Source organism: Mytilus edulis, chromosome 3 (assembly GCF_963676685.1).
Source record: "Mytilus edulis chromosome 3, xbMytEdul2.2, whole genome shotgun sequence".
NCBI lineage: Eukaryota > Metazoa > Mollusca > Bivalvia > Mytilida > Mytilidae > Mytilus > Mytilus edulis.
Window position 1 is genome coordinate 47,230,917 of NC_092346.1, and position 27,679 is coordinate 47,258,595.

Here is a 27,679-nt window from a genome sequence, read left to right on the forward strand (position 1 = left end):
CTTTCTGAGCATTATGCGACTTATATTAAAAATTTCACAGCTCAATTTAAACTGACTGTAATTTTTGACTTTGATAGAAAATACTTGAAAATTTCATTTTGGGCTACAGGAACAAAAACTTTCAATATCAAGATCAGTTTTTGCTGATTTTTCCTTGTTTGTTTTACTACTTTAAAGACTTTCAACAATTTTTGCAATGCATTTAGTAAAAAATTCAAGGGATACTAAACCCCTAACGGGAAGGATTGTGCCTGATGTTCATATGATGAAATCATAATCTTTCAGTCATTTTAATTTAAGTCTGGAGCTGGCATGTCAGTTAACTGCTAGTAGTCTGTTGTTATTTATGTATTATTGTCATTTTGTTTATTTTCTTTGGTTACATCTTCTGACATCAGACTCGGACTTCTCTTGAACTGAATTTTAATGTGCGTATTGTTATGCGTTTACTTTTCTACATTGGTTAGAGGTATAGGGGAGGGTTGAGATCTCACAAACATGTTTAACCCCGCCGCATTTTTGCGCCTGTCCCAAGTCAGGAGTCTCTGGCCTTTGTTAGTCTTGTATTTTTTTATTTTTAGTTTCTTGTGTACAATTTGGAAATTAGTATGGCGTAAGCCGTTCATTAACACTGGACTAGTATATATTTGTTAAGGGGCCAGCAAAAGGACGCTTCCGGGTGCGGGAATTTCTCGCTACATTGAAGACCTGTTGGTGACCCTCTGCTGTTGTTTTTTATTTGGTCGCGTTGTTGTCTCTTTGACACATTCCCCATTTCCATTCTCAATTTTATTGAAGTGTCAAGGAATATTGACCCCCTTTTTTTTCATCTGGTGTCAGTAAAGTATTACAAATTGATCAAAAGTGCAGTCATGGTCATTTAACTGTTTTTATTTACATCAGTTAATAACATTTTAGATATAAAAAATTCATTTGGAATAATTAATAGTATTTTTGTGAGTTTCTGCAGTGTTTACATTATGCTATGCTATCTGTCAAGTACATAGTATGACGCAATGATCAAAAGGGTAAACATCAAATAATTTCATTACAACTGCATGACAAAATTTGTTTGGGGGTAGTAAATAACCTATTTCTTAATGTTTAACAGCACAGCACAGAAACAACTTTCTCTGCATTTATAACAATTTAGGACATTTTTTTAATGTTAAAGCATATTGTCAGGGTGAGAAAAGCTAAAAATAGCACAAACTCAAGTTTTTGGCTCTAAATTTGCAATATGTGACATTTTGCCCCCAAAAAGATTGAAATGTGGCTACTATTATTTCAAATGATCAGTTAAGACAAAAAAATCAATTGTTTTTTAATTTGATGTTTCATCCCATTTCGCTTAAAGGTGTCATTCTACCAATTAAAAGTCCCTATCTGGTCAACCAAATTTTGCAATTTTCACAGATTTCTAAATATTTTATCTTAAGTTTAACTTCCTAGAAACTAGGTATATCCTGAATTGTGCAGGTGTCACTTTTCTGCATGCCAATTTTCAACATACATTCAAAATCATATAAGAAAGAAGAGAGCTCCCGAAAGGAGGTGCCACTAAAAAATAACCCCTGGTTTTCTGGAAATCTTAAATTAGTTTACCATGGAGCGCTTTAATCCTCAATTTTAAATGCAAACTCATAGACAGGTAAAATTTGGCTCAAAATGGTCTTAATATATTTCTCTTTCAACAAAAGTTTCATTTCTGCAAATTTGTTGGTTAGTTTAGGTGAACAATGACATCAAATGCACTATTTTTTGTCCGAGTAGGCCTACTTTCACGTTCTACATTTGATGGAGTAATTGGTGGTATGACACCTAAAGGGGTCAACTGACCATTTTGGTCATGTTGACTTATTTGTAAATCTAACTTTGCTGAAAATATTGTTGTTTACAGTTTATCTCTATCTATAATAATATTCAAGATAATAACCAAAAACAGCAAAAATTCCCTAAAATTACCAATTCAGGGGCAACAACCCAACAACGGGTTGTCTGATTCATCTGAAAATTTGAGGACAGAAAGATCTTGACCTGATAAACAATTATACACCCCTGTCAGATTTGCTCTAAATGCTTTGGTTTTTGAGTTATAAGTCAAAAACTGCATTTTACCCCTATGTTCTATTTTAACCCATGGCGGCCATCTTGGTTAGTTGGCCGGGTCACGTCACACATTTTTAAAACTAGATACCCCAATGATGATTGTGGCCAAGTTTGGTTAAATTTGGCCCAGTAGTTTCAGAGAAGATTTTTGTAAAAGTTAACGACGACGGACGACGACGACGCCGACGGACGACGGACGCCGGACGCCGGACGCCGGACGACGGTCGACGGACGACGGACGCTGGACGCCAAGTGATGGGAAAAGCTCATTTGGCCCTCCGGTCCAGGTGAGCTAATAAAAAGAAGAAAAAAACTATTTGCCATCAAAAATAAGCAAAACACAGATTATATACTAGTTAGTTATATAATGGCCAATGAACCGTCACAAAATGGTTCTATAGTTTCAAAAGTGGTGTTCAAACAACACCAATCAATCAATCAATCAAACAATATTATTTTCCTTTCGACGTTTTTTTTTTATATTGCGTTGTCCGTTTATTGGCTAAAGATCGATGTGCCAATTTTGATTGGTATCTCTCTCTACCTACCATCTCATTTTTAATAGCACTTTGATAGTGTGGTGGTATACTATTAAAACACGATATAGGCAGTATATGGCAATAAGACATGTACAGTAACCCGTCGACATAAACAGATATGTAATTTTAAGAATTTAATGGTCAATCAAATACACAAATTTCTATAATTTGTCAGTCTCTTTCTCTTTCTTTTAGAATGCATATGGCTATAGTCTTTTTTATTAGTTTCAAGTAGTAAAAAAAATTATTTAAGGTTAATTTAAACAAGAATGCACACACTGAAATGTCTCGCCTTTTTTTAATAATCATTGATATTATGTTGATAGTCCTAAATATAAAGCTTTATTACAACTGTCACATAAACTCAACATTTACTAAGAAAACTAAACATTGACCAATGAACAATGACAATGAGGTCAAGGTCAGATGAACCATGACAAACAGGCATGTACAGCTAACAATTCCTCCATACAACAAAAATAGTTGACCTATTGTTTATAGTTTAACAAAAATAGACCAAAACATAAAAACTTGAAACAGAAAAATGAGCAATGAATCGTGAAAATGAGTTCAAGGTCAAACAAACCTGCGCGAATGACATGTAGATCTTAAAATATTTCAATTCACCAAATATAGTTGACCTATTGCATATAGTATTAGAAAGAATAAACAACAACTCAAAAACTTAACTTTGACCACTGAACCATGAAAATGAGGTCAAGGTCAGCTGAAACCTGCCAGCTAGATATGTACACCTTACAGTCCATCCATACACCGAATATACTAGATCTATTGCTTATAGTATCTTGGATATGGACTTGACCACCAAAACTTAACCTTGTTCACTGATACTGATCCATGAAAAGAAGTCAAGGTCAATTGAAAACTGTCTGATGGGCATGAGAACCTTTCAAGGTACGCATATACCAAATATTGTTATCCAATTACTTATAATAAGAGAAAATTTAACATTACAAAAAATCTTAACTTGTTTTCAAGTAGTCATTGACCAATGAAAATGAGGTCAAGGATATTTGATATGTGACTGACGGAAACTTTGTAACATGAGGCACCATTCACACAGTATGAAGCATCCAGATCGTCTACCTTCTAAAATATGAAGCTTTTAAACAATTAGCAACATGCAACACCGCAGCCGCTGCCGTACCACTATCTCTATGTCGAGCTTACTTTTGTCGCAGACTCGACAAAAATAGGAAGTCCATACACACTTATAATAATTGAACTACATAATGAGTCAATAGAAAATGATTATCCTTTTCGTTACTTGTTGTAGGCATTTTCAATGGTGATTTTAACCTAACACTGTTTTGTATCGCAGTTTATAGTAAAACTCAGTAAAGAACTGTCTTAATTGTATTTAATTGATAAATTCATCAACACTTACCGTTTTCTTGATGATATTTTTATGCTCCACCTACGATAGTCCGTCCGTCTGTCTCGCTTCAGGTTAAAATAAACTTTTGTCAAAGTAGTTTTTGATGAAGTTGGACTCTAATCAAATTGAAACTAAATACACATGCTCCCTATGAAATGATCTTTCTGATTTTAAAGCCAAATTAGATTTTTGACCCCATTTTCACTGTCCACTGAACATAGAATATGTTGGTGCAAGTTTCAGGTTAAAGTTTCTGGTGAAGGTAGTTTTTTGATGAGGTTGGAACCCGATGAGTTTGAGACTTGTAAATGTTAAATTCAAACGAGGAAACTTATGGCCTAATTTATGTAGTTTTATCGTTTAATTTTTTTTACAATCGTCATTTCGGGGCCTTTTATAGCTGACTATACAGTATGGACTTTGCTCATTGTTGAAGGCAGTACGGTGACCTATAGTTGTTAATTTTCTGTGTCATTTGGTCTCTTTTGGAGAGTTGTCTCATTGGCATTAATACAACTTTTTTTTAATTGTTATGGTTCTAACCGCCAATGTAACTTGTGCGACAGTTGGTTGTTAGCGGTATAATATCGAGTTTCGAACTTTTGGTTTTTGGTTTTGTATTAATGCCGTATTTAAATAAAAATTACCTTTTTCTAGAAACGCAGTTGAAAATGATAAAACTGAGTGAAAACCTAGTGAATACGTGTAATAAAATCAATTTTCTTGCACCAGATGCGCATTTCGACAATACATGTCTCTTCAGTGATGCTCGTGGCCAAAATATTTGAAATCCAAAGCTTATATAAAAGATGAAGAGCTATAATCCAAAAGGTCAAAACAGTATAGCCAAATCCGTGAAAGGAATCAGAGCTTTGCATGAGGGAGATACATTCCTTAATTTATAATAGTTTCTATCATTTTGTAACAGCAAATTTTAATAATACAAAAAAAATCCGTATTTTCATGCCAGTACCGAAGTACTGGCTACTGGGCTGGTGATACCCTCGGGGACTAATAGTCCACCAGCAGAGGCATCGACCCAGTGATAGTAATAAAATTAACGGTATCAATTTTCTTGCACCAGATGCGCATTACGACAATACATGTCTCTTCAGTGATGCTCGTGGCCAAAATATTTGAAATCAAAAGCTTATATAAAAGATGAAGAGCTATAATCCAAAAGGTCAAAACAGTATAGCCAAATCCGTGAAAGGAATCAGAGCTTTGCATGAGGGAGATACATTCCTTAATTTATAATAATTTCTATCATTTTGTAACAGCAAATTTTAATAATACAAAACATCCGTATTTTCATGCCAGTACCGAAGTACTGGCTACTTGGCTGGTGATACCCTCGGGGACTAATAGTCCACCAGCAGAGGCATCGACCCAGTGATAGTAATAAAATTAACGGTATCAATTTTCTTGCACCAGATGCGCATTACGACAATACATGTCTCTTCAGTGATGCTCGTGGCCAAAATATTTGAAATCCAAAGCTTATATAAAAGATGAAGAGCTATAATCCAAAAGGTCAAAACAGTATAGCCAAATCCGTGAAAGGAATCAGAGCTTTGCATGAGGGAGATACATTCCTTAATTTATAATAGTTTCTATCATTTTGTAACAGCAAATTTTAATAATACAAAAAAAATCCGTATTTTCATGCCAGTACCGAAGTACTGGCTACTGGGCTGGTGATACCCTCGGGGACTAATAGTCCACCAGCAGAGGCATCGACCCAGTGATAGTAATAAAATTAACGGTATCAATTTTCTTGCACCAGATGCGCATTACGACAATACATGTCTCTTCAGTGATGCTCGTGGCCAAAATATTTGAAATCCAAAGCTTATATAAAAGATGAAGAGCTATAACCCAAAAGGTCAAAACAGTATAGCCAAATCCGTGAAAGGAATCAGAGCTTTGCATGAGGGAGATACATTCCTTAATTTATAATAGTTTCTATCATTTTGTAACAGCAAATTTTAATAATACAAAAAAAATCCGTATTTTCATGCCAGTACCGAAGTACTGGCTACTGGGCTGGTGCTACCCTCGGGGACTAATAGTCCACCAGCAGAGGCATCGACCCAGTGATAGTAATAAAATTAACGGTATCAATTTTCTTGCACCAGATGCGCATTTCGACAATACATGTCTCTTCAGTGATGCTCGTGGCCAAAATATTTGAAATCCAAAGCTTCACTAAATGTTATCGTTAACACTGTCAAGTCGATTGAAAGACGGAAATATTAATCTAAGAAACATTTTTAAATCAACCAAAGAAACAAATCGCGGCAGTGCTTATTTCTTTTTTAAATTGTTATATCAGTTATCTTACAAAATTTAGCACAAATCATGTATGCCTTAAATGTTATAACTCAGATTTTTTATATTTCATTCACATTACCATGATAAATGTATGATCATAACCTTCTGTTTTACATGCTTTATGACAACCTCTTCGCAAATATTTATTAATTCTACCAATTGAAAGTAAATAAAGACTGTAAAAGTAGACCAAGTAGAGCATTGATCTTATGTATATCAATAAGAACATTTTATCATGTTTATTGTAATTATGTTTTTTCTTCTTGTAAACTATTAAAATAGATAAATCAAACGGATACATTTTCACAAAAAGTTATATGCACGAAGTCACGGACAAGAATCAACATTATAGCAATGATCACAAAAACCCGGATCAGGGTTAAAACAAGTTCCAAGTGGACAAGCCTTTCCATATGGAATCTTCTCTATACAATTCATATATTTGTTGCAGGGATCTAATGGATTAGGGTAACTATTGGTCCCATTGTAGTTTATGTTACAGAAGTCATCTAAAACAGAGAAAACTACTTTAGTAAGACATTAAAACATTGGTGAGAAACACTTTAATAAATGTGGGATTGAAAATAAGTTACTTCTTATTCAACCTTTTTTTTCTATCCTTGAGATATGAGTATACAGCAAATGGACAGTTTTGAAAATTTTCAGTTATCTTTACTTATTTCATTAAGATATCAACTTCTCCTGTAAAATTTAACAATTGTTCGTTGCATTTTATTTAAATGCTAATAAATAGTTTGTGCATTTGGATTGCAATTTAGCTTATAATGTACCTGTTGAATGTTGGCGCAGATTAAGTGTCACATTTATAACAGAATATGTCTTTTTATTGAGTTGAGCCGTTTCAATTGATATTTTATAGTGTGTATTTCTATGCTGGGATGTTGCACTATTGTTTCAGGTAAGAGTGAAAGTTGATACCTATTGACTCGTTTAAAACCCGTTGCATTTGTTTGCACCTGTCCTAATTCAGGAACCTGTTGTAAAGTGATTGTCGTTTGCTGATTTGGTTCAAAAATGTTTCTCTTTTCTCGTTTGCTATATAGATTACACCGTTGGTTTTTCCCGTTTGAATTGGTTTACACTAGTCATTTTCAGAGCCCTTTATAGCTTGCTATTCTTTGTGCTCCAATGCTCCATGTTGAAGACCATACCTGAACCTTTTAAAAGGGTTACTTTTACAAGTGTGACTTGAAATTGAACGGAGAGTTGTCACATTGGTAGTCTTACCACATCTTCTTATATCTATTTTGAAGAAATCAATAATATTGTTGATTGTTAAATATAGACGGACATTTGAAGCATACTCATTTAATTGTAAATATCCTTAGAAACTAAACATATCCTGGTAGAGAAGCTGCAGTTTTATACTCGCGTGATGATGTTAACATTTACTAGTTTGTCTATGTTCTGGACCATATGCGTATTTTGACCATACGCGTTGATAATATAATAACTAGAGGCTCTCGAGAGCCTGTGTCGCTCAACTTGGTCTATGTTCTGCAGTGCATATTAAACAAACGATACTCTACAATATCAAAGACAAAAATAAAATTCAGGACAAAATTCTTTGTTTTGTGTTTTTATGGAGTCAATTGACAATTTTGTCATGCTTACGTATTTGTAGATCTTACTTTAATGAACATTCTTGCTGTTAACAGTTTATTTCTATCTATTATAATATTCAAGATAGTAACTAAAAGCTGCAAAATGTCAGAGGCAGTAACCCAACAAAAGGTTGTCTGTTGCGTATAGAAAATTGCAGGGCAGATATATATTTACCTGATGAACATTTTACCTTACGTCAGAGTTGCTCTAAATGCTTTAGTTTCAGAGATATATCCCAAAACCTGCATTTTACCACCATGTTCTATTTTAGTCATATCGGCTATCTTGGATAATTGGCGGGGTCATCGGATATTTTTTTTAAACTAGATAACCTAAGGATAATTTAGACCAAGTATGGTACAATTTTGCCCAGTAGTTTCAGAGGACAAGATTTTGTAAAAGATAACAAAAATTTAAGAAAAATCGTCCTTGTGACACCAAACGCAAACTTAGTGAAATATCGCTGACGCCAATGTCTGCAGAGAAAGAGAGTCAACAAAGTAAACAAAGTAAACCAGGTTCTCCAGTGATGATACACAAACTTAATTACTATCGTATTTGTGACTTTTATGTAAAACTATAAAACAAAAATTAATCCAAAATGTTATTTATACATATGTTTTATTTTACTAAATTGCAGATTTTGAACTATTATTATAGATTTTTTTCAATCTATTGTACTTCAAACTGAATCTTTGTATCTGTATTGTTATATTTTTATATAGACAATTTGAAATGTGTTCATTGCCATAATTGGTAAATGACTCGTAAAAATAAAAGTAAATATAAATCGGTGTCGTTGATCGTGAACTTTCGAATAAATCAACGAGGCATAGCGGTGTTAAAATGTAAACCCAATAATGCACTTTAAATAAGAATGTCGATCCAAATCATAACATTGAATGTAAACGGTTTACGTGATAACACAAAATGTAATTTAGTTTTCAATTGGTTAGCGAACAAAAAATATGATTTGATTTGTCTTCAAGAAACACATTGCAAAGTGAATGATATAATACAGTGGCAAAATGAATGGAAAATAAATGGGGGTAATACAAGTGTTTGGAATGGCGGAACTAGTGATTCTCGTGACGTCTCTATTTTACAAACAAAAAATTGTCCCGGCGAAGTTGTGTTTGATAATACTAACTCACCAAAACGGTCGAATAATAATATGTAGCATAAAAACGGAAAGTGCGATTTATCATATTTCAAATATTTATGCTAACAATAGCGTCGTCGACAGGAAACGGCTGTTTGAATCATTTCATAATTTTTTGGTAATTTTACAGACGATAGTGTAGATCATTACAATATTTTGGTAGGTGATATTAACTGTACTCTTAACAAAACAAATGGTAGAAATCCTTCTCACTCTCGTAATGATATTGTTAAAAAGGAATTATTTTTTTATTGTCACAATATGATCTTACAGACATATGGAGAGATAGGTATCCAAAAGAGAGGAAATTCTAAGTCTAGAATGACTATATCTTTTGTGATAAAAGTCTTTCAAATAAAGTTTACAATGTTGGTATCTCGAATTGTCCTTTTAGCTATCATGATCTTGTGTAGGTAAAATTAAAATTACAAAGAGGCCGGGTATATTGATAATGAATATAAATACAATAAAAAGTGAAAAATTTCAGAATGCATTCAAAATTTGGTGGGAAACTTGGAGAAATGAAAAAATAGGTTCGACAAAATACAAGATTGGTGGGATGTCAGAAAATTTAAAAATAAAAAAAATTAACAATGAAGTAAGTCAAACATTAAACAAAAATTCTCAAAAAAGTTATATTATTAACCTTGAGCAGAAATTAGAAAAACTAAAATTAAACAGTAATAACTCTGGTGAGGTTGAAAATAATATTTCAGAAATAAAATCGCTAATTAAAAATTACTATGAGAAAAAATCAGAGGCCTCAAAAATAAGGGCGCGTGTAAATGGGTGGAAGAAGGTGAAAAATCGTCTAGCTACTTTTTCAAACTTGAAAAGCAAAACGATAAAAATAAATTATGGAGTCGAATAAAAACAGAAAATGGACATAATAAACAGAGTATAGACGGAATACTAAATGAACAAGTTAAATTTTACTCAAATTTATTTAGTTCCGAGGGATGGCATTTGGAAAATGCTCAATATTTAACAAGCTATATCGAAAACAAACTAAATGAGGACGACAAACAATTATAAGACCGTGCAATTAACGCGGAGGAAATAATGGAAGTTCTAAAAATTATAAAACAAATAAATCCCCAGGGGAGGACGGGATCATATCTGAATTTTATATATTATTTTGGAATACAATTCAAGGTGAATTTTGTACGTTTTTGCAAGAAATATTTATTAAAAAAAAAATCACGTCATTTCCGATAGTTTTATAAATGAGTAAGTTTGATAGATAAATCATTCTGGTTACTAGTTTTAATCATAGAAATATTTGAAATTAATATATGTGATATTTTCAAATTAAAAACCAATATAACGTTTCTTTTTTTGCCTAGTATATTATTGAAGTCGCACATAATCTGAAAGAATATTTCAATTTCTGTCATCGACCTCTCGTTCATTTTACAACATGACAATGACCGTGAGTTCTGCAATGATCTTATAAAAGAAACAATTTAAATTTGGCCAGGTGAAACTGGTAGGAGTAGACATCCTCGTTCTGATGGTCTTTTAGAGCAGCAATATGTAATGTTAATGCAGCCTTTGAATTATAAAATTTATTCATGTTTATGTAACCAGCATTTTTTTAGATACAGTTTATTATTATCATTGAAAGTTTATAGTGCATATTTGAAAAAAAAAATACCTATACTGTCCAAATACTCATATGGTCCGGTCCGTAAATAACCAAACAAGTATATACTCATATGGTCCGACCATACGCGAACGGTCGGAACATACGCGTATGATCGGACCATATTAGTATACGCATATGGTCATGACCATATGTGTATAGTCCAAATACTCATATGGTCCATAACATCTACATAATGAGCGTTTGTGTGTGTGATTGTTTATATACCTCGCATTAATGCATAATAGTTGACTGCTACTTACATGGAACCAAAGCAAGTGTTTCATTTTTTGAGTATATAGCTGGAACGTCTGGAAACTCTTTGTTTGTCAATTTGCACCTAATTGTTGCGTTATACATGGATGAGGTATAAGCAATGAAAAACTTGAAAACTTGTGTTACCATACAGTTTTCAGTATTAGGTGTTAATGCTGTATGGCTAGGAACGAATGTTTGAAAATCATTTGATCCATCGAAGAGGATTTCAACTTCGATTTCACCAACAGGACTGCCAACTTGCCCAGAACAGGTATGAAGATTATAGGTTCTTGGTGAGGGTATATCAACAATTTGATCAGGATGTAGTATTATATCTAAAGGTCCAATTGGGAGTGCTGCAAAACAATCATGAATAACGATGAAGTTCATAAATCATTTTAAATCAACGCATGTATGTGTTATCAAACGGAACAGAGAACATAGCAATAAAACAAGATTGCCACGTTGACATCATTAAAAAAAAAACATTCACCATAACGATAACTGTCCTGTTTTTTTAATATTGATACATTTATTTCAGATAATGCGGATTTTTCCTCCTTTTTACACGTAAGATGAAAATTGTCCTTCAGAAACACGCGTGCGAAGCGCTTATTTTCATTTCCTTAAATCAGAAACCACAACATCTGTCTAAAACAAATACCTACTTAATTGTAAAATTTCATCAATGGTCAATTGTCTAAAAAAGTTGGACTTTCAAAAAGTAAAATCACAAAAATACTGAACTTAGAGGAAGATCAATTGGGAAAGTCCATAATCACATGGCAAAATCAAATAACAAAACGCATCAAAAACGAATGGACAAGAACTGTCATATTCCTGACTTGGTACAGGCATTTTCAAATGTAGAAAATGGTGGATTAAATCTGGTTCTATAGGACTAACCCTTTCACTTTAATGACAGTCTCATCAATTTCCGATATTTTTACATTGATGCGTTAAATAAACAGACACAATAAATAAAATAGTCAAAATATGGGTACATCAGTCAACGTATAACAATTTTAAAAGGAACAATTTAACAGAACCCAAAAACATCTACTATCTACGAACACATTTATTGATTTGAGTGTCTGACGTCAGAAAAATTTATACGTCACATAAATTTGTCGTTCAATGTGCGTACTAACAATTTTCAAATGTTAATGGGAATGTTAGCATACAGGGTTAAAAAATCAAAAGTATGTAAGAATAAATTTAAGAAATAGACCGAGATTTAAACTAGTCCAAAAGTTATATATAGAATTTATAAGAATCCAAAAATAGTTAATACCACTACGCGATTGAATGGTTTTGACGTTTGTGGTTCAACGTATATTGTAATTCATAATTAATAATGACATATAATAGAACAATATCATATTGACAGGATCTTTTAAAGTACAGAGTCACGTTATAAGAACAAAAGGCATCATAATCACCTAGGTTTTCATTCGATAATTGGAGTATATACAAAAAAAGAAGATGTGGTATGATTACCAATGAGACAACTGTCCACAAGAGAAAAGTATGTTTAATTCATATCAGTACCGATTATTGAGTAGATGATACCCTTAAAACTTAACAATCCAATTGGATTCGACCAAATGCTAGATAAATGAAATAAAGATTTGATAAATTTCATGCTTCCGAGGCGCTTTTTACTGTGTATCATAGTCCAGATTTCTCAAACACAAACATTCTAAAGCCAAGAATGTATAACATCATGCCAAAGCAATATGACCATAGGAAGTCAAATTTTACTCGGAGATTTCGAATGTAAGTTATTTTTCATTAAGTCAAAAATAGATATAGGGAAGCAACTACAAATTTTTTTCAATAGACCCATTTAATTAAACAACTTGTCAACGACGAATTTAAAAACAATTCTTTGTTATGAACCTAGCCGTCCACTGTTACAAAACACTAACTGAAAATGATTTAAATCCTTGGAAACTAATATTTTAGCAGTAACGACCAAGTGCTATCAAAACTAAATAAAACAACACTTTACAAATGTCATGTGGCAAACCGCTATTCTGAATTTATCTTTATCATGAGGGTTTTTTGATTTTTGGTTTCATGTATACATCTTAAACAGCATTATATCTTATGTTAATAATAATACATTGAACTACATGACTGTAAATTAACTATATGTAAATATCTGTTTTGATTGTATTATAATTTGTATGTGAGGGCCTCAGGGAAGATTAGTTTATTGTAACTAACTGAGTTTACCCTCTTTAAATAAAGAATTTATTATATTAATATCAAAAGCCAACTTACCTAAAGTTGTGAGTTTCCCTTCCGATTTTCCTTTTAAATCACTGCCACTGTCTATTATAACCCCAAAGTAACCTTCATGTGCGCAGGTAACATTGAGAACGGAAATTGTAACAGTAAACGATGAGTAAGTGACGACATATATATCGGTGTTATTGGTAGATTCAACATTGCCGTTACCCTGGATCACAGCAATAATAGTCGGATTAAGTCCCAGAGATGTTCGAAAGGTCACATTCATCATCGCAAAAGATGTCGCATTGAAAGAACACACTATCACTCCTGGTCCGGTATTTATCAAAACTGTCGATTCTGAGCAGGAAACATCTTAAATGTAGGATGATATCTATCAATCAATTTTATATTAATCAAAAAATTTCTTAAAATAATCTGATACAATACAAGTATGTGCTAACTTAACATCATTGAAATGGTAATCATCACAGTGGGCACTGCTATGCATAACGTGTGGTAAAACAATTGTATCGATAAGCTGATATGAATTCCTTTTTTAAAATATAAGCTTTACTGGTCCCTCTGGTATCTTTCGCCCCCTCTTCTAAACTAGGTGCCCTATAATGATTGTAACTGAGTTTGGTGTAATTTGCGCAGTAGTTCAAGAGGAGAAGCTTCTACAGATAAACGGACATCAGCGGACGCTGCACTAAAAACGGAAATATCATTTAAACACACACGATTTTTTATGAATAACGTAAACAACGATGAACGTGAATAATCGAGAATTCTATATTACGGGTATTAGTTTGTTGTATTTTGTCACAATTAAATTATATTTAAAAACAATATCTTACCAATAGATGGTACAGGTACAGTGGTTTCAGGTGTAGAAGCTGTAGTTATTTCTAGACGAAAATATCAATAATATTATTTTTATGGCGAAGCAGTTTTTATCGAGTCATTTTGAGTTTGATGAAAACCAAAATTTTAAAAAGAGTAAACATGAAATTATAGAAAAAACTAATAAAACTGTTATTTTTTTGTAATAGAATTTATATTATATCAGTAGCAGGTTGTGCATTATTCAAGTGTCTCAGATTCTCTTTTTTTTGTGACTTTCGACAAGGTACTATAAAAGAAAATTTATTTAATCCTCTAAAATTACAGGTTGGTTTCATGAGAAAACACCTATATCAACATAGTTACGAAGAGGTAAGTTAGAGCATTTGTAGATCATTTAAACAAGTCAATTTGATCGTACATTTAGAAAATTTAAATCAATACGTCATATCTGCACAGTATCAAATTTATGTAACTTTCGCATTAATCGACATACCAGATTTCATCCTTTTTCTTACTTAACTAAAATTATGACATTTTTGCAATTTATAGTTGTTCTGTTTTAGTCATTTTGCTCTATATGATTTAAGCAATTCCTATATTGGACAACCTTAAATTTGTCAATGGTGATTTTAGAAATAGATGATTGAAGCACAGACATCTAACTTTCAATACAAATTCTTTGTTGAAAGACAAGACACATGTTATGAATGTGACCTACCGAATTAGACTATTTACCGGATTTGTAATCACATAAGCAACACGACGGGTGCCACATTTGGAGCAGGATCTTCTAACCCTTCCGGAGCACCTGAGATCACCCCTAGTTTTTTGGTGGGGTTCGTGTTGTTTATTCTTTAGTTTTCTATGTTGTGTCATGTGTACTATTGTTTGTCTGTTTGTTTTTTTCATTTTTAGCCATGGCGTTGTCAGTTTGTTTTGGAGTTATGAGTTTGACTGTCCCTTTGGTATCGTTTGTCCCTCTTTTAGATAACATAGAAAAGATCGCCGTGGTGTTTGTTTAAATATCGTTGCTTCATTACGTGATGAAAATGAAAACAGTTAGAGTTTTAAAAGGAGTGTCATCAACTTATCAGGTTGAGATTCTTAAATTTTGTATTCTTTTTTTTTACCTGCTGTTTCTCTGGTCGATTATTATACTAACCTGATGGGCAAATTGCGCTATAACAGTAGTCACATCCACTCGTTTGATAAATTCCGAAACAGAGATTGCTTTGACAAGGTTTGCCATATTCAACATTACCCACGCACTGGATGTAGGAATGACAGTTTGTGATATGTGGATTGAAGCCGTCATTGGTACCGTCACAGAAATCATCTACAACAGACATGTATATGGTTATCTTTCTGATATTTGTACCACAACTCACTCCTTATTTTATTGATTTTATATTTCCATTGTATCATAGATCAAATGTATTCGTTTAGTGTATTTTCACTTGTTTGTGTTAATATGTCCTTTGATTAAGATAAGCCATTTCAAATTATATCTTATATACTGTGTCTCTCTATGTTGTGATGTTATACTTTTGTTTCAGGTAAGGGTGACGGTTGTTCAAATGAAGTTGAAACCCGCTTCATTTGTTTGCGCCTGTCTTAAGTCAGGAATATGATGTTTAGTAGTTTTTCATATTTCTTCATACAGATTAGGCCGTTTGTTTTCCTGTTTGAATGGTTTCACACTAGTTATTTATAGTGCCCTTTATTGCTTGCTGTTCGGTGTGAACCAAGGTTCCGTGTTTAAGACCGTACTTTGACCTATAATGGTTAACTTTTACAAATTGTGACTAGGATGGAGAGTTGTCTCATCAGCACTCATACCGCATCTTTTTATGTCTACGTAGCTTAAGTCGGAATAACAAACATCTGAAAAATTAGTTTTTAACCAATCTTTTCGTTTTTAAGATGTGTATTCTATGAATTCTACACACAAGCATCAAAACGAGCGCAAACTGAAAAAATTCAAAGACGAAAAGTTCTAGAAGAGAAGTAACAACTTAAACATTTTTATTAATCACACGTCTAGTCCAATGGGTTTGCATTTAATTTATGTCATGATATAGTTGATTATTTGCAAGCTAAACATGCATATCGGAGGAAGATATGTGCATAACTGTCATTTCATTTATCATTTACTATGTACTAGCAGCAGTTAAACACTTACCAGATATATGTACACTATAAATAACACCCAGAAAAGAGATTTTTCAACTACTGTAATTGACAGCACCATAAAAATTGGTCTTATTTTATTATGCTCCATTTATGGGCAATATATTTTCTGGTATGTGCGTCCGTCTGATCGTTCGTTCGTCCGTCCGTCCGTCCGTTTGTCCCGTTTCAGGTTAAAGTTACGGTTAAAGTTTTTGGTCTAGGTAGTTTTTGATGAAGTTAAAGTCTGATCAACTTGAAACTTAGTAAACATGTTCCCTATAATATGATCTTTCTAATTTCAATGCCAAACTACAGATTTTATTCCATTTTCACGGTCCTCTGAACATAGAAAATGATAATGCGGAAGGGGCATCTGTGTACTTGGGACACATTCTTGTTCTTTTTATCTTTAAAACACAGTCAAAATGTTGTGTCTTCTAGCAGCTATTAACGATGTATAATTGTGAGGGATCTGTTTTAGTAGGACTCAAATTACTTTCTCAAAGTTTGTTTCTGAAGTTAAGATATTTTCAGCAAATCGATCACTCTTTGTATATGTCATCAACTATGATCATCTGTTTATTATGAAATTAAGAATTTTTAGTTGCAGTTCAGTTAAAGATCAAGCAAGGGTTGATACAGCCATAGTGAATAATATTTATCTGTCATAGTTCTATGGATTTAACTTGAGGAAACATTTATTTTAACAGCAATTTGCACACATTGCTGGAAAATTTCTTATAAGTTGTGCGAGTGGTTTGATAAAATTATGGTTGAAACACTTAAAACTCACGAAAAAAGTGATGGCTAATTGTTACAAAGAAGCTGATATATGAAATTGTGAAAACTTTTGGTAAAGTTTATTTTAAAAGAGACACTATATCTTGATAAAAAAAGGAACAGAAAAAGCAAAATTACACTGTGGAAACATGTCTTTGGTTCTTTGTATCCCCAGCTCTAAAGAAATCTATAGACGGTTACAATAATTCAATTTTTCTCCCAGATCTGCATTTTCGTTGTCAGCATTCACATGTTTTTTTGTTTTTTTTTGCGAAAATAAACATCGTTATCAAATGTGCATGTTAGTTCCTCGTTTTGACGATAAACAATCTTCCTCATAAATTTTCTGATACACAAAGAAGGGGTGAAGACATACTTTTCAATATACAATTAGCAATGTTGCACACATTCAATGAAATTACAGTATTTCCTATCTAACTTCACTTGCTTCCCTCTCAATTTATTAAGTTTTGCTCATCTTGCAAAAACCGTACGAAATTATAAGGAAAATTACGCCTGGATTTGTGTAAACCAGTCTTGAGTCGTAGTTACGTGTCCAGATCAAGGCGTAAGGGAGCGGGAAACGTAAATTTGTAGCACTTACAGAATTATCAAAACAATTTAATCAAAATGCTACTTTTTGTCATAATTTTTATTCAAACAATTATTTGAACCAGTGACTGTCTAATATTTGATTATACGTATGGCTGTATGGCTCCTTCACTTGTTGATATTTCAAGTGTTATGTCAAACAAGGAAAAATGTAAACAGGAGTACAAGTTTGTATAAAATACACAAGGTACACAGCTATAGTATTTCACTGATTTAAATTAAGTGTAGTATTATATAGGAATATAACGCCTGATTTATTTATTGACCAGGCGTACTCATTTGCATATCACTCCTGGTTGTCTGTCGACCAAGCATACTCATTTAAATATTGCCCCTTATTTAACGTCTTGTTTCCGCCTCTGTCATGCTTGATTTCCGCCTGGTTAACACATGTTTGAAGCCTGGATATGCTTTCTATATATACAGGGCACTGACACTAGAACAAAATATAATTTCTCACATGATTTTCGTGTCATTTACAGGCGTCAAATTTCATACAGGAAGACACGTAGCTTTCATTGGACAAAATCTTATAATTTTAACTACGATCACTACCGAACAGAGTTTTTTGAATTTTTGTAAATTATCATAAAAAATATTGCTAATTTCTTTAAGAAATTGATCGATTTGTATAACGATTTTCTATAATTTAAACATATCTCCTCCGTAATTGTTTGCACGGGGCATAACAATGATTTATCTACTGCACGTATAACAAAACTATCCAAGACATTCTTTTTTTTCAATGAATTCTTTACTATTTAGACCTGACAGTCCCGCTCTCCTCTCCCTATAACATGCAGAAACTGTAATTTGGAAACATCTTAGTGTGATCTACTAAATTAAATCGCTTTTTTAATGGAATTTAGCTTTGTTGTCTCAATTCTTTTTTCATTTTACTTACTTGGAATAAGTGAAACTGTTTCATTGTTCGAATAAATCAAAGGCTCATCAGGAAACAGATTCGACTTTACTCTGCATCTAAGTGTAGCTTCTTCCATATTGTTGGTAAATATTATTCCAAATGAAAATTTCTGTGTTATAGAACACGCAGAGTCGGTGTTTTCGGTTTCTTTAATTACAACATCTAAAACTTGGAATTCGGTTTCCCCCTGTTTTAAAATTTCAATCTTGATGTCTCCTCCAGGATATCCAATATTAGCTTCACAAATGTGAGGATGGTGGGATCTGTAAGTTCCTAAACCAGCTATTTGATCTGGGTGTAGTTTTAGAATTGCGTCATTGGTAGGACTACCTGTGAAAGAGAGCAGAAGATATTAAAGGAATAATAAGAATCCATAAATCCACGACAAACTTATATAACAAAATGCGAAGACCATCACGCAGTAGAGTTAATATTGAGACTAAGGGAGCTACCATTTGATTTTTATGGGGGGGGGGGGGGGGGGGGGGGGCTAGGATGAAATTTGAAAAAAATAGGCAGGACAGGAGTTTTGAGTAAAAAAAAAAGGCAGGATGAGAAACTTTGCAAAAAAAAAGGCAGGATGACAATTTAGGTAAAAAAAGTCCGGATAAACTAATAAAAAAAGGCAGGACCGAATAGAGTGTAAAATAAAAAGGCAGGACAGAGATTACAACTAAAAAAAATGCAGGACAAAATTTTTCATCCTAGCCCCCCCCCCCCCCCCCATAAAAATCAAATGGTAGCTCCCTAACACATAACCAGTCTTGTGCTCTAGATCTATAAGGGTAAATAAATCCATATGTTCTGACGTAAGTACTAATTTAATGATCTAATATAATAGTAATGTCACATTTGAGAATTGAGAATATTTGTCGTCATCTTTGGAACATATATTCAGTTACGCTACAAATGTCGTGATAACGTACCACTTGAAATCATTCGTTCAATAGCTTCCTTAGGGGCATACGAATCAGTTACAGGGGAGGTAATAACGTTCCTTACGCAAAATGTTATGTTCGCAACGTCAAACTATGACTTATCGGGAAAAAGATTCAGTTTTCGACTAATTTGGTTTTGATGTAAAATTTGTTATTCTCATAGGCTTTTGTCTAATGCTTAGTCCGTTTCTGTGTGTGTTACATTTTTAATGTTGTTTCGTTGTTCTCCTCTTATATTTAATGTGTTTCCCTCAGTTTCGTTTTGTTATCCCGATTTTGTTTTTGTCCAAGGATTTATGAGTTTTGAACAGCGGTATACTACTGTTGCATTTATTTACTTTTTTATCATTCAAACTTATCTAAATTGAAAAAGAGTTTATGGACTCCTTTTTTTAAATGCCATTTGGTTTAATTACGTAAGAATATTGTGTGTCAATTTCCATTTAAACGTAAATAGTGCTATTTTTTTTTAATTTGATCAATATACAGCAAAAAATGACGGCTGTTCTAAATTCGTGAACATTTGATGAGAATGAGTTACTGGAAAAACAAATTGCACAAATTAAAAAAAAAACCATTTATATACAATAGAATTTACGAAAAATTTAACAAAAACAGTTTGTCGATGGAAAAATACGTCCACAAATCCGAATTGTGAGCAAATATATAGAATTTGGACCTCATTGTACTAAAAAAAAGCACATGAAGGTATATCTTGTATTACATATTTGATTTAATCAGGCAAAAAATAGCCTATATGCAAATTGTCATCAAAATTTCAATATGGGATCAAAACTGTATCGTATGCCCGTAAGCTTGTAACTAGAAACCCTCCATCGAACATTCATGATAGGATACACTATTAAACTCTGAAATAACAACTGGCAGAAAGTACTTCATATGCAGACGCTGCAGAATTATTACAACATGTGATTTGAGAACAGTCTTTGCATGCTGTAATAACCAATTTATAATAACTTGTCAAGGTCATTTCAGATATGGTAATAGTTACTCTTCAAAGACATGAAAAAAGGCTATGATATTACGAAACAAGCCTTTTTAGAAACCAAGTGGGTTGTTTTGGTATTTTACGAATATTGATTACAAACAACGACGATTCCAAAACAAAGACAAACTATATATGCAGTTGTCATGAGCACCACAATGCTACATGTAACGTTTTATTGTTATTCAGCATGATAAGGCAAGAAATGTTGTAACTTTAGAAAACTGTTTAAGTTTGAAGACAGTTTGTTTACCCCAAAGACTGAAAGGCGTCTTATGTTTTTGACTGTGCTGTATTATTGTCGTTCTTATAATATTAATTTCCATTCATAACTATGTCAAGAAAACCTCAGTCATAAAAGTAGAACAGAAAATAAGCTACTGTCTTTAACTTGTCATTGCAATGTCGAAATCATCACAGATGTAACATTATTTGTTTTTGGCAGTGTTGGTTAGTATAAATTCAAAGAATGGAACACACATTGTTCTATCAGTGACTGATTCATTTTTACCCAGGGCAGACGATGAGTACCAGGTGTGAATTACATACGAATGTATTCTTATTGATAACTTGAAACTTCACATATACAAGCACGGATCAACTACATTCAATTTAAGAAATATTAATCTTTAATGTACAATTATTCAGGGTCTTAGGTCCAATAAATATGTCACTTTTAGTATAATTCATTCAGGAATGACTATAATATTTGTTTTGTCTATGTAGAAATGACATTAAAAATGTGGTGCACACTAAATAACCCGCGTGGTTACAATTTAATTCTCAATTCCATTTTAAACCGGAGTAAACCATGAAAAAACGTTGATGACGTCACAATCACAGGACTAAATTATGTCTATGGGCTGATAAACAAAACGACGTCAGCAAATCAGAAAACCCGTTACAACTAAAATTAAATTATTGCTACATACTTCCAACTATTAGCTTCCCCTCTGCTTTTCCGTCAACATTACCATTCATATTTTCTACAATAACACCATAAAAATCTCCACTCGAACATGAAGCATTAAGTATTGAGATAGTCACAAGCTGATCTACATAGTTCACGGTTATACCGTCATCTAGGTTCAAATCATTAACATTTCCATTACTCTGAATCACCGATATAACAGTAGGTACAGATTGTGCTGATGTTCTGTACGTTACATTCAGAAACGAAAAGATGGAGGAGTTTACTTTACATTCCATATCTACGGGTCCAGAGTTCCATACGACTGTTGAACTGTTACAATTCACATCTATAATAATTATGATGAAATATTAACTACACATCACAAAAAATGTTTTGTTTAGTTCGTTATCAGATGTTCAAGACAAAGCAATAGTTATTTGAGAATTCCTGTGATGACAGGATTGACCGACAACAAATTAATTTTCATGTAGTAATTTTCGATGTATGTTAAGATTTTGGATAAAATCAACAGCAAATTACAAAAATGTAAAAAAAAATGACTTTGTAAAGTTTGGTGAAAAATTACGTCTGATGTTGGCATAGAAAACTAGCAATATTTGATTTTATTGTGTACATTCATTTTAAACAAAGAAAATCAAACAAAAGATTAGTTTAAAACTTGACATTACAAAAGTCATGCCAAATATGCATAAGGATTCATAAGTTAAAATTCCAAGAAAACATAAGATTTCATGTGTCATCTTAACATCTTAAGGTCGGAAATAACATCGGGTTCAAAACCCCGACCGTCAGTGGGACAATCAATTTCTACTTAAACCATTAATAAGTCATGAAAATAAAGGATTTACTATTGTACATGATAAGATTAAATTGTTGTATTGCATTGTTCTATTAATGGTCAAGATGATGCGTTTAAGGGACTTTCCGTTTTGAATTTTCCTCGGAGTTCAGTATTTTTTATGATTGTTCTTGTACTTTCCCTTGTCGACGTGTCTTGTACAGCTTCTCTACGAGATTTGCTCAAAGGTTGTGTTAACATTTTTAGTACCATCTAAATAGATTTTTCTTGCAAAATGTCTGTTTATTTTGAAATTCATTAAACGTGCTCTATTGAATTTCAGAAATCATTAACGAATCATTTAAACAATCAATGAACCGATCTTATTAGCCTTTTCGGTTGATTTTTATTTTGTTCCTATGTTCTTAATGTTACCACATTTTCCAAGGTTATGAAACTTGTTTCAACCCGCCACATTCTTTACTAGTATGTGTATGTTCTAAATTTGAACCCTGTATTTAAGTGATTGTCATTTTTTGTTGTTACTTATACCGGTATTTATTTTTAGTTTAATGTTTTTGAGAGTTTGTTCTTACGTTGTGCCGTTACACCACTGTTTATGATAGAGGAGGGTTGGTGCATTCTATCATGTTTAACCCTGTTACATATTATGTGTATGTGTGTCCCCAAGTTCGGAGTCTGTAATTGTTTAGTTGTCTTTGTTTCATGTCTGTCATCTTTTCCGGAAATAATTTTTTAAATTGTTTTTAGAATTTCAAATGTGACGTCACTTTGTCCGTTTATCGCTTTGGCTAACTCGCTTTGGCATACTCTGCTGTGATTTTTTTGTGCTGGTTTAGGTTGTTTTATGTATCCATTTTTATTCTGTAGTTAGTCACCACTTCGGTTTTATCATGTATATCTATTATATAGTCATTTTATAAAAACTAGAGGCTCTAAAGAGCCTATGTCGCTCACCTTGGTCTATGTGAATATTCAACAAAGGAAACAGATGGATTCATGACAAAATTGTATTTTTGATGGCGATGTGTTTATAGATCTTACTTTACTGAAAATTCTTGCTGCTGACAATTATCTCTATCTATAATGATTGGCCCAGTAGTTTCAGTGGAAAATGTTTGTAAAATTTACAAAGTTTATGAAAATTGTAAAAAATTGACTATAAAGGACAATAACTCCTTAGGGGGTCAATTGACCATTTCAATCATGTTGACTTATTTGTAAATCTTACTTTGCTGAACATTATTGCTGTTTACAGTTTATCTCTATCTATAATAATATTCAAGATAATAAACAAAAACAGTAAAATTTCCATAAAATTACCAATTCAGGGGCAGCAACCCAACAACGGGTTGTCCAATTCATCTGAAAATGTCAGGGCAGATAGATCTTGACCTGATAAACAATTTATCCCATGTCAGATTTGCTCTAAATGCTTTGGTTTTTGAGTTATAAGCCAAAAACCACATTTTACCCCTATGTTCTATTTTTAGCCATGGCGGCCATCTTGGTTGGTTGACCAGGTCACCGGACACATTTTTTAAACTATATACCCCAATGATGATTGTGGCCAAGTATTGTTAAATTTGGCCCAGTAGTTTCAGAGCAGAAGATTTTTGTTAAAGTTAACGACGGACGACGGACGACGGACGCAGGACGCCAAGTGATGGGAAAAGCTCACTTGGCACTTCGGGCCAGGTGAGCTAAAAACTGTTTACAAAAGTATGGAATATTCTAAACATTAAGGATGTTCTTATCCCAAGCAGAAAACCTAGCCGTATTAGGCACAACTTTTTTGAACTTTTGGTCCTAAATGCTCTTTAACTTTGTATTTGCTTTGGCTTTCGAACATTTTTCATCAGAGCGTCACTGGTTAGCCATGTGAAAAACGAAACGCGCGTCTGACGTTTTAAATTTTAAACCTGGTAACTTTTGATAGCTGTCATTCATGTGTTTACCTGTCCTATATATTCTCCATTGTATAAGTATTGTAGTCAAGTCATGTAATGTTCTCATTTTATTGTTATATTCAACATTGTCATAAAAGTGAGAGGTTTGGCATGCAACAAAACCCACCATTTTTTCTTCTTAAAACAGTTTGAACCTACATTGAATAGATATCAACTAATTGCAAGTTAATTGTATGATTATGACTAAATTCGGATATGTCTGAAATATTAATTTTTCTGACTAGTAAAACCTTTTAAGATCAAAATGACAGTTTCAGTTATTACTGAGGTAAAACATTACGGAGGTTTCGGAAAACTACCTATTCCTAAATTCTTATTACATAACCTAGTAAAAACTTATCAAAAATGACTAAAAGGGAACACGATAGTTTTTGAAGATAGTGATACTAAGAGTACGGTATTTTGATAATTATAATCGTTAAATACCGGTTAGTTTAAGCTGTAATTTATCGAATCACATTGATAAGGTATAGAATAATCTTAAACAATTGTTTTCTTGTCATGTACATGTTAAATCCTTGAACTTATACTTATTGACTTCTTACCATTTGAAAATGTAGCTTCTGGTGTTGTACTTTTTTCTGTGTAAAAGAAAAAAAAACAAATGCAGTGTCAGTCTTGTGTTTTAACTCATATTAACATTAACATAAACTGATCAAAATCCTTACAAAAATAGCTAGAAAACAAAACGTTATAAACTTTAGTGTTATCTGATATCTTTATAATCAAACATGACCACATTCAAATAATAATATAACTTCGCTGTGCTGTTTTATGCTTCTTAGCACAATATCTTTAATCTACACCTACAGCCTAGGTAGGTCGCAATTTGCACCTTATTTATATTGTTTTAAGATACCCATGAATCAGTAATAAATATGTTAATTTGGCAAATAAAAAAAAAAACTAACTGTCCACCCTAAATGATAAAGCTATCTAGATTTTGATTGTGAACACATTATTAATAATAAAAATTCTTTCAAACATCACCTTCTTGGTATATGATGATGATATCCAAAAGTAAATGCACATTATGCTGTTATTGTTATGTTCACTTGTCTCAGTTGTCATAAAAGTATATTTAAGATAAATTAAAAGAATAATGATCTTACCGATAACATCTGTTGTAACAGTACTATCAGGTACAGGTGTTGTAGTAATATCTTGAAAATAAAGACTATTATTATACCTCAGTATGTTTTTTTTCTATTTCAAAAATAACAAAATAGTTGTGCTATTTTATTCCACAGACTGTTTCCCAGTCAATAGTTTCAAAGACAATAACCCCAGTTAATTGTTTCATAATCATATTTCCCGTACTTTTTCGTGCTTATATTTCATTGGACAATAATGATGTCATCAACTTTTCTCCTTGGCGTTGTGTGCTTGGCAACGTCAAACTCTAATATCGTAAAAGTATTATCTGTTTGTGTCGATCGTAAATCTTCACGCACATAAATATAAAAAAATTAAAATAAAGTACCGTGTTTATCAATTGGTCTGTCGTCGTATTCTAAAACTGTTTTTGCATTGGGTGTACTTTTGCTAGAATCTATTATATACGCGGAAGGTTTAACACACGTAATCCTTGTCTTGATTGCAATTAATGAAATATTTACAAATACAACACGAACTATAAAAAAACCGTATAATTCTTGTGCATGTCAAGTTATGTGACATTTTTCTTTTCTCTCATATGATATATGTATACTTTTAGACAATTGGTTAATTTGATATATAAAACACGTAATGACTGTGTTATTCGGTTTAATAAAACACCTAATGACTGGTTGTGCGGGTAATAGCAAGTTTATTGACCCTTCGCATACCAACTATTGCCCTCGGCTTTGTCTCGAGTAATAGTTGGTATCTCAGGGAAAAACACAGAATAAAAATAAAGATTAATCATTAACAGATGTAATGTTACTTTGGTATCATATCTAGTATTTATCACTGATTAGGCAAAAATTTCGAAACCAGTGAAATATATTTTTTGATAAAACCTTCTGTGTGCTGATATGTTGATATTAACCAAATTTTTGGTCTAACAATTGAAAAGAGAGATGAATCAGATGTGAAATCAGCATACATTCTATATGCAACCAAATGAATTAAATAACCATTAAATTAAAAAAAATATAATAATGTTTTAAATGCGTGAATGGAAACAGCATTCTGCATGTCTCAGTCTTCTGACTGATGTAATACAATTATTGACTTTTGATGAGGTTGATACAATGATTTATCATATACTTAGACTAAATAACATATGATTTTTACTGTATGATAATAGCATAAAATTAACGTAAATTTCATATTTTTCGAAATGGTGCTTAGCGGGCTGATATGAAAAGTTTATCACATGCTTCGAACGTTATCACATGCCTTTTCGTAACGTTATCGCATGCGGCTCTTTGGCTGATATTGAACCTAGGGCTGATAATACATGCGATATGAAAAATGCCATGTAATAATCTGATATTATCAGCACCAGTGATATGATATTCACCATATATCAGGCTGATTTTTGCTATTTTGGGTCGGGCTATTGTCTTTTTGACACATTCCCTAATTTCCGTTCTCAATTTTATCTAGTTGATAAGTCATTGTGGAAACAGAATTCAAAAGTCAACAAATGTTTTTTATTACATGACTTTTAATCTTTCTCCAGTTCCGGAATGTTGTTCCATATGCTTTAAAACTGCTTTCTGTTTTTATACTCTATATATCATCTACTTTTGCAGTTGCTAATATTTATAAGTTGAAATATTTATTAAAGTTTACAAAATTAAATACATCAAGAACAAAAAGAAGAGAAAACATACACCAAAATAGAAAACGTGTACTTATATAATACAGTTAATCATTATACTTATGCGATGATAAAACATACTCACCAGCAGGACACGTGACCTGATAACAGAAGTTACATGCATTTGTTTCAAATACTCCAAAACACTGACCAGACGGACAAGGTTTACTATATGTTATAGCTGCTTCACACTGCACAAAACTGTCACAATTAGTAGGATGTGGATAATAACTTCGTGCTTCAGTATTATTTTTGCAGAAATCAACTGTAAACATAATTTTTTTTTAAGTTATCTTGTTAATTGCAATCTAAATTATGTATAAACCTTTCACATATGTCTAGATATCTTGTCTTAAATGATCAGAGAGCAGTTTCATGGTACGCTACATCGTATTATAATGTAACGCCAATATTTTAATGAACGAAAACGTCTTTATACAATTCGAAAGTAGCAAGAAAGTAGTAAGAACACAATTCAATATATTAATATCAAAATGATATGAAATTAGTTTTCATAGTTCGTTATTTCTAAAATTGTTATTACAAATGTAACATCATTTAGAGGAATAAAA

At 32.5% G+C, this 27,679-nt stretch overlaps 1 protein-coding gene across 2 annotated transcripts in view; it reads right to left on the reverse strand.

Moving 5' to 3' along the window:
• Nucleotides 1-6,434: 6,434 nt before the first annotated feature.
• The window catches only part of LOC139516680 (serine-rich adhesin for platelets-like), a 58,620-nt gene continuing 37,375 nt past the window's right edge, over nt 6,435-27,679 (reverse strand). For both annotated transcript variants that reach the window (XM_071306906.1, XM_071306905.1), the window contains exons 14-23: nt 27,193-27,372; nt 25,408-25,458; nt 24,841-24,876; nt 21,525-21,851; nt 18,628-18,978; nt 15,322-15,495; nt 14,171-14,221; nt 13,362-13,685; nt 11,078-11,428; nt 6,435-6,890 (exon numbers count right to left, since the gene is read on the reverse strand). In XM_071306906.1, coding sequence (XP_071163007.1) covers nt 6,709-6,890; nt 11,078-11,428; nt 13,362-13,685; nt 14,171-14,221; nt 15,322-15,495; nt 18,628-18,978; nt 21,525-21,851; nt 24,841-24,876; nt 25,408-25,458; nt 27,193-27,372 — 2,027 coding nt within the window. In that variant the 3' untranslated portion in view covers nt 6,435-6,708. The remainder of the gene's footprint in view (nt 6,891-11,077; nt 11,429-13,361; nt 13,686-14,170; nt 14,222-15,321; nt 15,496-18,627; nt 18,979-21,524; nt 21,852-24,840; nt 24,877-25,407; nt 25,459-27,192; nt 27,373-27,679) is intronic.